We start from the raw sequence: 10,792 nt of genomic DNA on the forward strand, positions 1-10,792 counted from the left end.
TGGCTCCCAGCACAGCCCCCAGTGGCTCCCAGCACAGCCCCCAGTGGCTCCCAGCACAGCCTCTGCTTCCCCAGTGCCGTTATCGTGTTAATGTGGGGCTGTTCAGCATTGCAGGAAAGAAAAGGGGAAAAAAAATAATCACTCTTGATGGCCGATGCGCTGCCGTGAAATAATGTTTGTGTCGTGTATCCTGTCCTACAGGTCTATGCAATATTAGTTAGTCACCCTCCTGCTCCCAACGATCACCTAACACCAACACCTGTATCATACACAGCTGGCTTCTACAGGATCCCTGTCATTGGTCTGACAACACGCATGTCTATATATTCTGATAAGGTAACTGATGCATGCTTCTGCTCTGGTACCTCATACATGTGCTGTAAATCAAGAGTGCCCATCAGGAGGGTTAATGATGTCTGCACTCCGTGTCTGTCTGTCCATCCTCTGCAGCCCAGCCTGCAGCTCCCTCTCTCTCTCTCTCTCTCTCTCTCCTGAATTCCAGGGTACATAATTTGTTTGCAGCTGCCAGTGTTGACCTACATAGTGCCGGATGATTTCTGCAGCGCTGCTCTGCCAGGCAGGGCAAAGGCACGAGCTGGCTCCTGCTCTCTGCTGACAGCCAGGGGGTCCTGGGGGCTGGGGAGGGACAGGGGATCCTGGTAGAGCTGTACATTGGGCAGGAGCTCTCTGGGGCTCGGAGGCTGTTTGTGGGGTATTTGTAGGGGAGAGATCAGAATACCCTGAGGCTTCACATGACGTTCAGACTGGTCAGCACTCAAGCCAGGGGTTCAGATTCCGGTGTCTCAGCTGTCCCTGTGGGAACACAGAGACTTCCAGGCTGGATGAGGTTCTGCCATGGGCAGGCAGTGCCTGGCCCTCAGCTTACAGCCCGTTTGGCAAACACCTAAAGCTTTAGTAACAGCAAAAGGAGGAGCTGAGCAGAGCCAGGCCTTCCAAATGCCATTGCAGGATTTCATCCAGGCACACGAGCTCTGTGGGTGAGATCGAGCCTGCTTCAAAGCACAAATCGGCCTTTGCTTGGAAAATGTGAATATTCAAAAATGTAAATGTTCAGTGCAAAAATAGTCACTCCACCTACATGCTAAATGAAGTCAAATTTCAGGAGGAGGAGCAGAGGCTCCTGAAGAGGCAGCAGAGCCCTGCTTGGCTGGAGGAGCAGCAGGGTTTGGCTTCTCCCAGCAGGGAAGCCGAGGCAGGGAGGTCAGACCAGGGTGATGGTGGTGATGGTGGTGATGCAGGGCTGGGGACCTGCACACCCTGGCAGGGTCCCACCAGGCACGGCTGTAGATGGAAAGGGATGGCAGCAGAGCTGGCAGCAGGGGGGATTTGCTCTTTGCTGCTCTGGGGAGGAGATAGATCTGACAGGAATGTCCCTGACAGGGTCCTTGTCACAGAGCCCACGATGGCAGGGAGAGGGTCCCTCCTCCTCATCTCTGCTCCATCTCTGCAGGGCTGTGCCCAGCAAAGCTGCTGCTGCTGCCCACAGCCCATCTGTGCTGTCCAGCCTCGGGCTGGCCTGCAGGGCTCACCCCGAGGGGCTGGCTCTGCCCTCTGCTTCTGCCAGTCTCGTCCTTTTTAAAACATCTTTTCTGCAAAGCAGAGTCACAAATCCCACCTGGCTCACTCAGGGCTGGAGGAGAGACCTGTGGCTGCAGTGGTGGCCCAGTGTGCTGGAGATGCCCTCCCTGGAATATCTGGGGTGTTGAGCAGGTTCAGGGCTGTGGGGTAAAACAGGGGACCCAGGCTGCCCACCCAACACCCCTCAGAGCCCCCCTGCCCGGCTGGCACCGTGCTCAGCCCCCTGCCCACGGGGCTCACAGCTCCCAGAGGAACAGGGACTGGCAGCAGGACATGGGGCAAAGGCAGGCACAGGGGAGAGGAGCAGAGGATGTCTGGGCAGTGGAGAGGACAGCAAAGGTGGGAGCAGGGTGGGGGACAGAGGGGTGGAGCTGTGGGATGGGGCACTGGAAGGTTCTGAACACCCCATGCAGGACAGGCTGGCTCCTGACACAGGGACACTCAGCTGTTCCCTTTTTGGTTTCCAGCTTGCTTTCTTTTTTGTTTTAATTCAGGAAATTATATCTTTCAGCTTAGTTTCTATGGAAACAAGCTTGTAGGATCACTTTGTATGTACGCCTCTAATTGGTTTAGGAGGCATCAGACAATTTGAGTTGGATTTCACCGGGGTTGGGTTAATTATGGTCCTCTCAAGGCTGCCAGGAGGAGGAAAGGTGTGGACCTCAGCAGGGACAGCTTTGTCCAATACCTTTTGATGCTCTCAGAGCATCTTCAGTCAAGCACAGTGGTCCATGAGCTGTAGCCAGTCTTTCAGCAGAGATACCTGAAGGAAGTGAGTTTTATGCTCACAGTACCCAAGAATTTGTTCCAGAAATAATATTGCAGTCATCAGGCAGAGCACTCTGGCTTGGCCTCCATGTGCATCTTGTGAAATGATGAGCTGTTCCTTCACTGAGAGCCTCACATCACCCAGCACAGTCCTGCCTGCCCAGGGAGGGGTCTCTGGAATCCCAATCCCCTCGAGTGAGGTCAGCAGGGAACTGGAGGAGAGAGGGAGTCCCAAGGTAAAGGCAGCGGAGTAGTTCCCATCACTGTGGTGTCCATTGCTATGCAGAGCCCTCCAGGGACATCTCCTGGACTGAGCATTGCAAAATCCCCCTCTGACTTCCCATGCTGGGCCCCTCAGTGCTCCTGTCCCCCGAGGGTCGTTGGGGTGTTTATGTCTCCTGTGCATCTGCTGGAAAAACGAGATGACACTGACATCTTGGCAGCATGGAAAATGTGAGGTGACAGAGTGTGAGAGCAGAGCCTGGGGGAATGCAGAGCTCAGGAGGCAGGAGGCTCTGTGCTGCTCAGCACCATGAGGGGCTGGGGGGACACCCTGGCTGAGCCCCTCACCACCACCCCACAGCAGATTATCACAGCAGAGGATCAGGAGATAAATTCATAGATTAAGAGATCTGCTCTGCTGCTGGAAGAATGGGAAAATGGAGTTTAGACATCCTGGAATTGAAGAGCTTTTTCAGTTCCAGCACCTTGCCCTGGTGGTTGAAGTGAGTCTGTCTCTCCAGCCAGGGGATGGCTTTTCCCTCTGGTTCCTGCTGGCAGTGGATCCATTCCAGGTCCTCCCAGGGCTTGCTCACCAAAAAGGGGTTTGTGCTCTGGTCTCACTGGCACTGGGTGCTCAGCAGGAGCCCTGTCAGGCAGGGTGGGAAGGGGCAGCTGGGGACACAAGTGGCTCTTGTTGGCCAAGGTCAGGGTCAGTTCTCCTCCACCGGCCCCACAGGTCAGGAGAGGCTGCTTGGTGCAGCACAGGGGTGTTTGCCCTGGGACAGGGGAGCACAGCCCCCAGCAGGGCAGCCTGGAATGTGCGAGAGCAGAGCAGGGTAGAGGAGAGATGCTCTGATGGAGCCCCCCTGTCCCAGCAGATCCCCAGGGGCTCTCAGATTCCAGCTGGCCCCGCAGTGGCCCTGTCCCATCCCTCCTGCACTGCAGGAAAAGGCAGAGAGGGCACTTTAATCTGAGTTTCCTCTCCTTCTGTCCCCAAAATCCCTCCCTGCACTGGTCTGAGCTATCTCAATTGTCTCAGCTCCCTCCCACAGCCACAGCTGTCGTGTGGGGCAGTGGGCAGGCTCCTTCCGTGGATCCACTGGCCAACACTTCTTTCCCATGCCCAGCTGGTGAATTTTACCAAATCTCCAGGAGCTTTGCAGATTGGGATCTCTGTCAATCTCTTTGAAGTTTCCCAGGCAGGGAGTGCATTGCTAGAAGGGGAACTGACCCCACTGCCAGGGGTGATGAAGCAAAAGCACATTGCTGCCTTCAGCCTGTAGGAAAAGTCACTCCCCAGCCATGGGCTCTGAGCTGGGTGAGCCCCAGGGCAGACAGAAGTGAGGGAGGGGACAAACCCTTCACTCACAAGGCCCTGATGTGACACAGGCACTGTCCCCAGCCGTGCCCTCTCCCCTGTGGATAAAATCTCCATGCAGAGGGACCCCCAGTGCCCTCCCCAGGCTGTGGCCAGCTCCAGCAGCCCAGCTCCCTGCAGGGATGGCTGCTCTCCCTTCCTTACTCAGCCTCCCTCCCTCCCTCCTGCCTTCTGCAGGGACAGGCTGTGAGTGCACTCTGTGCTTTCACACACACACCATCTACCCAAAGAGCTCCTCTTTATATCAAATATCTGCAGTTCTCAGGTCCTGACCCCACACTGAATCATCACAGACTGGTCTGGGTTGGAAGGAGCTTTAAATCCCATCCAGTTAAACCAAGCTGCCCCCCAAAAACCTGGCAGTAATTTTTCCCTCTTTAAGAAAGAGGAAAAAAGAAGAAAGCCATGATTGGTTTGAAAACCATTTTTGCAAGCTGGTTGAGAAGATAGAAAGTAATTGGATGCAATATATGGAAATTGCAAAGAGTTTTTTTCATTTCAAAAAGGGATTGAAAGAATTTTTATAGAATTTTGATGTTTTTAACCTGTGTTTCTCTGATTTCTTTTTTTAATATTGGCTCTTCTGTTATTTTTTCAGCTCTTTTCTCTCTTCTGATTTTTTTTCCCATTTCCCATTTCCAGTTTCACTTTCCCTGGATTTCCTTAAAGCAATTGAAAATGCTCAGGGGTTAAAAATTCAGAATGTTTGGATCCATGGTGTGCCCCTGGCAGTGTGCAGCAGTACCTGGGAATTCCTCCAGGTATCTGGAGATCTCTGCAGACTCCAGAGAGATCTCGAGCACTGTGTTGGTTTAACACCACGTTAATCCCTGTGGGCTTTTTCCCAACCCCAGGGGCCAGTGCTGGTTTAGTGGGGTGAGCTGCTCTCCTGTAGCTGTGATGTTTGTGTCAGTCAGACTCTCACAGCTTTGCTGGGGCTCTCCTGGTTTGTTTCCTCCTCTGACTGAACATCCACCCCTCTCCTGGGTGTCTCCCACTCAGGAAATGTTCCCAGTGCTGTGGTGGCTTTGCTGTTCCCCATTCCCGTGGCGTGGGCTGGGGCAGGAGCAGGGAGCCCTGGGCAGAGCAGGGAGTTTAAGTTTACATCCTTTTCTGCACATTTCCTGGTCTGGTTTGACGTTAGCACCGTGTTGAGTGTGAGGAAAAGGGTTCATTTGCTGTGTCTGTCCCTCCTGTGTGTGTCCATGGGGGACAGGATGCCCTTTCCTTCCCAGTGTGTATCACTTTGGCCTATTCAGGACATTTCTGACCCATTCTGGGTCTGGTCTCTGGATGAGCAGCTCTGGACAAGCCCTTTTTGGTGCAGACAACCATCTCAGCCTTAGAGGAAGGAATATTACGGTGCTTTATTTTTGTCCTCTCCAGTTCTGGCTCCTGCCTGCCTCCAGCATGTAGCTGGGCTGTCAAGGAGGGTCCATGCTGAGCATGAGCACTTTCACTTCCTAATATTTGACTCTAGGGCTTTTTGGACAAGCTGCATTTGTTTGAAAGCTCTCTGCCAGCTCCAGCTTTTGGTCTGATTGCTCCCCTAAGAGCGCTGTACTTAATTAGGCTGGAATTGCTATTGCACAATCAGCCATCCATAACGATGCCTTTAACCGAATCAGAGAGGTTTAAATCAGGCTGGGGCACGGCTCCAGAGCTGCCTCCTCTGCCTGCTGCTGCTGCAGAACAGGCTGACCCAGAAACAGCCAGGGACCGTGTTATAAAACTGCCTTTCTGAACTCCTCCCATGGCAAATGATGAACACACAGCTGCCTGTACCTGCCTCTTGCTTTCTGGAAGGGAATCCTTGTGCTTTTTGATGTCCATAGAAAAATTAATTGTTTAATTAATAATGGTAATTATTCAAAAGGTCAGGAGGCAAGGCTATATCTGCACTGAACACTGCTGGTCATTCATGGCTCGACAGGCCTTTCTTCTCTGTGCATTTATGGAGCAGGAAGCAGAAGCCCCTCTTTGCTCTGCTTTAACCACAGAGAGGTACAAAGTCAGACCCAGGGTTTGCCTCCCAGCCAGAAGGAAGGCTGCAGGTCCCAGAGGTCAGCTGGAGGTGTGCACCCCAAAATGGCTTTGTGATCCCAGCCCTGTCCCTGCAAATGTGGCTGACACCCCCACAGTCTGTGTTGAGCTCTTGTTCTCCCTTGCAGAGCATCCACCTGTCCTTTTTGCGCACGGTCCCACCTTACTCTCACCAGGCCAACGTCTGGTTTGAGATGATGAGAGTCTTCAACTGGAACCACGTCATTCTGATAGTCAGCGACGACCACGAGGGTCGTGCTGCACAAAAGAAGCTGGAGACCCTCCTGGAGGAGAAAGAGTCCAAGGTCAGTTCCTGAACATTGTCTTGTAGCTTTGTTTAAGCAACAACAACAAAACTAGAAGTCTTGGGCTGTTGTATGTATGTAGATTTCTGTATGTAAAACACCTTTTCTTTCCATTGTAACATGGCTAACATGCTTAAAGCATCAACAGTGTCTGACTAGTACCTGACAGAACTTTGTACTTTATTCATTTCACTTGCTTTGCCATGGTCAAAATCTCCTACATGTAAATCGACTACAAAATGAAGGGAAGGATAACCTGGAGCTCTGCAAATGCCTTGCCCAAGTTTCCCAGCCAAGGAGAGGATCAGTCTTAGGGAAGCAGCTGCCCCACTGCAGCCACCCCGGGGCCAGGCAGACCCAGCAGTGCCAAAGCCACCCCAAAAAGCAGCTTCTGAATTGGCTACTGGGGCTCAGCTGAGTGCTTAGGAGGGGCAGGGCAGGGCTGCAGTGACCCTCTCGGTAGAGCCCGTTCCCATCTCCATCGAAGCACATGCCAAACGCTGCTTGCCCGGCACCCCATGCTGTCACAGGGTGGGACAGGGACCTTGCAGCGGCTCTCAGGGCCAGCAGGGGCAGGGAGGGAGGCAGGGCAGGACCCCGAGGGGCAGGAGGACAAAGCACAGACCTGCAGCATGGAGGGAAAGTGAACAAGTGTTCAAGACAAGCAGAGAAGGAGAGCACAGGAAGCTGTTTGGCTGCAATCTGCAAGGCAAGGAGCCACCTCCTGTCCTATGGGATGGAGTCCCAGCACGTCCTCTCTCCTGGGCAGGGTGAGGTCCCCTTCCATTGGGCAGAGCCCGAGTTCATCCAAGTCTCCAGCAGCATCAGCACAGGCACCCATCTGGGGATGTTCCCTCCTGGATCACAGCCAGGGACCCCAACCTGCAGCTGCTGGACCTTTGGCAGTCTCAGCTCTTGAGGAGACGTGGCCATAGATTCTTCTTGTGGTTGGAGCTGGTGGCTGAGCTGAGAGATGGGACCCTGTGACTGCTCTTTGTCACCCTCCTGCAGGAAAAACTGCTGCAGGGGTGCAGGCTGGCACAAGCCACACTGACCTGCAGACTCCTGATTTTGGCAGTGATTTTTAAGAAGTTCCATCCTTGCTGCATCTCAGGCTGTCACAGGGCACTGATGTTCCACAGAGGGACCCTCCTGCCCCCAAAGGCAGCTCCCCACTGGGTGACAGCAGGTTGGTGTTTTCCTCCAAAGCCTCTTCCTGCACAAAGCCCTTTATCCAGGGAGAGCCACTGTCAGTCCCTCATCCCTCCTCTTGGATTGCACTTTCTGTTTTCCTGTAGCTCCTGTGCATCCCGTTTTACTGCTCCCCCTCGTGCCTCCTCTCCTGTTTGCCCCATGTGGTGCTCCCAGGCACAGGGTGCATTTCTTCTTCAGCCTGTCCACCCTGCAGGAAAGCCTTTGAGATCTGGAGCTTGAAATGTGGGGAGGGAGGGTCTGTCCTCAGACCTTCCCTGTGTTTGCACTGCATCTACTGCACGTCTTGGTGTTCTCTGGCAGCCCCTGGGCTGCTGCAGACGCTCGGGCCACTCTCCAGCCTGGGGCACCTGCTCTGCCTTGTCTCCCTGGGGTGTGCCACTGCTTCTTGTTTCTGTTTCCTTTGAGGAAAGGTCAGGCAGACTGGTCTGACCGGTCCTGCAGGTGGCAGATACCCCACTGGGGCTTTCCTGTCCTCCTCCACCTCTTCCTCCAGTCTCTTTTCTGATCACTGATGTGCTGACTCTTTCCATGCCATCAAGGTGTACCATGGGCTCCTCCCCAGCCTCTCCAAGGGCAGGCTGTGCCCTGGGGAGGGAGCAGGCAGGATTCCTGATCTCAACCTCTTCAAGGCTCAGATCGCAGCCCCTGAGGACCTGGAGGACCTGCTCGGGCTCAGAGACTCACCCACCCACCTGAGCTCTTGTTCTGGGGCATGGCTTTGCCCCAGGGTCTGTGCCAGCCCCGTGTGCCAGGCAGGCACCACTGCAGCTGTAGCAGCACCCTGAGCTCAGCACTCAGGACATGCTGGCCAGCCCAGAGTGCCCCATGTGCTGGCCAGCCCCATGTGCCCCATGTGCTGGCCAGCCCCATTTGCCCCATGTGCTGGCCAGCCCACAGTGCCCCATGTGCTGGCCAGCCCACAGTGCCCCATGTGCTGGCCAGCCCAGAGTGCCCCATGTGCTGGCCAGCCCCATGTGCCCCATGTCCTGGCCAGCCCAGAGTGCCCCATGTCCTGGCCAGCCCCATGTGCCCCATGTGCTGGCCTTGTGCCTGGCTCTCAGCCTGGAGCTGCTGCTCCACCCAGCCCTGCTCTGCTCCTTCATGGGGCTCCTGGGGCTCCAAGGGGGTGCTGGACACGGTGACAGCAGAGCTGGCAGGTCCTGCTGTGCTCCCTGCCTTTCTCTGCGACAGGGATGCTCATTGTGACCATTTTTTGAGTGAGTGCAGGAGCACACGGTGGAAAGGGAAATTCTGATTTGTTGGTCCCTGTGTGAAACATGAAGATCAGAGAAGGGCTGCAGGACCACATGGAAAAATGGGAAAAAGAGGATTATTAGTGTAGTTCTGGAAACAGGACTAGTGACAGGGAGAGGTGATTGGGGCCAGCCTTGGTGCACCCAGGACTGCTGACCAGCCTGGGCCAAGGTGCCAGCACATCCCAGGAATTCCTGGCTGGAGGTGCAGCATGGATGACCGAGTTCTTGGCTACACTGACAGTGCCTGGGGAGAAGTGACCAGTGTTGCCTGACTGGAGAACATTCCTGCTGTATCTCTGGTCTCTTTGTAGCAGTCATTAACTCCAGGCTCACTGCAGGCCCAGCAGAAGCCACTAAGAAGCCACTGCAGAAATCCTTGCTGTGGGAGTCATCAGAAATGAAGGCAGACCTGGGCTCCAAGAAGATTTTGCCTCTTCAGATACTTTCCCTTGCCAGGACTCAATTTCTTTGAGTAATGAAAAACATTTTGGGCTGCATCCAAGGGGAAGAAAGAAAAGATCGCAGGACTGCGTGGAAAGGAGACCTGGCAAGATGTCCTGCCAAAGACTGGCCTGGATGCTCAGGAAGAGGCAAGTTAATTGGTTTGGAAAGCAAGATGAAGAGAAATCTGTCTGTCTGAGGAACAAGCTGGGAGCATGGACCCCTGTGCCCTGGGGGTGCAAAGGGTTGGGTTCCTGGCAGGGATCCATTGCCACCAGGCTCTGGAGAAATGGAGATGAGGGTAGAGCTGTGTCCCACACCCCACGTACACAGATCAGGGACACTCAGCTGGGGCAGGGTCAAGGAGAAGATGGCAGACTGTGTCCCACCAAAACCTGCCAAGCCATCTCCTGAAGGCACCGTCAGGTTGCTGTTAGTGGCCTCAGGGGCTGCTCCAGGAAGGTTCTGGGGCTCTGAGCAGAGGCTGGGGACCCTCAGCACGCTGCCTGCCCCACAGGAAAGCTCCAGCACTGGGTGCCCTGCCCCGGGCTCCTCTGGGGCCCAGCAGCACCAGCGGGGCAGGAGCAGGATTTCTGCTCCAGTCCCATCTCTCGGGGGTCAGCACACTCCCCCAGCCCCACGGGCACGCTCCATGGAGGCAGAACAGCGAGCAGGGAGCCCCGCTAGCCGTGCTTAGGGCCAGTTATGGGCACCCTGCTGCCAGGGCCACCCCTGTGCCACAGAGCCATCAGTGCCCTGGCCCTCCCAGGGACCAGGTAACAGCTGCAATGTCATCCCATGTCACCATTGCTCCATATCGCCACGCTTTGAGCCAACACGGGACGTAGAGAACTTTATCTTTCTCTTTTGGATGTCAACAGAGCTGAAAACGCTGCTCCCTCCTTTCAGGGGGTGAGAGGTTCAGCTGGGACACCTCACTTTGTGTGGACAGGATTGTAATTCTGATAGTGACTCTAGTAATGCTAATACTCTTAACTGTAACAGTTTGTCTTTATCCAGCACTTTCCGTACACAACATTTTGTCCTTTACTTCCACAGTAATTCCATGGAAACCCAACCACTTAGGCCCTTAGATTGTTTCTGAGCTTAAGACAAAAATTCCTTGCTGAAGAATTCCCCAGTCCCTCAAGGGAAAATGCAACTGCATCACACCAGCTGTGCCACTCAGGCTTTGCTCTCAGATTGCTCCGTGACTCCCGTGAGAGCTGAGGCACAATCTCTCCTGATAGTGGTTTTTGCGAGCTCCAGCGTTATAGAGACCCTTTAGCAAACAGTGGAGGAGGAGGTGGATGTTGGATTGCTTTACTACACGTCATTTTCAACTGTTTATAATATTCTTCTGTGTCTACATATTTTCTCTGTGCACATTATTCATCAGAGTAAAAAAAGGAACTATGAAAACCTCGACCAACTTTCCTATGACAACAAGCGAGGACCCAAGGTATATATGCATGGAAATGCACGCCGCCCACCAACCTAACTAGCAAATGAAAAATAGCCACAGCCAACAGAAAAATAAAAAAGAAAAAAAAAAAAAAAAAAAA

General features: G+C 54.0%; 1 protein-coding gene across 1 annotated transcript in view; it reads left to right on the top strand.

Moving 5' to 3' along the window:
- The first annotated feature begins 191 nt into the window (after positions 1–191).
- LOC117245222 (glutamate receptor ionotropic, NMDA 1-like) overlaps positions 192–10,792 on the top strand; it is an 11,587-nt gene continuing 986 nt past the window's right edge. Inside the window, exons 1-3 of the mRNA XM_033518453.1 lie at positions 192–336; positions 6,139–6,315; positions 10,627–10,689. Of these exons, the coding sequence (XP_033374344.1) occupies positions 316–336; positions 6,139–6,315; positions 10,627–10,689 (261 nt within the window). The 5' untranslated portion in view covers positions 192–315. The remainder of the gene's footprint in view (positions 337–6,138; positions 6,316–10,626; positions 10,690–10,792) is intronic.

This window comes from Parus major, chromosome 17 (genome assembly GCF_001522545.3).
Source record: "Parus major isolate Abel chromosome 17, Parus_major1.1, whole genome shotgun sequence".
Classification (NCBI taxonomy): Eukaryota; Metazoa; Chordata; class Aves; order Passeriformes; family Paridae; genus Parus; species Parus major.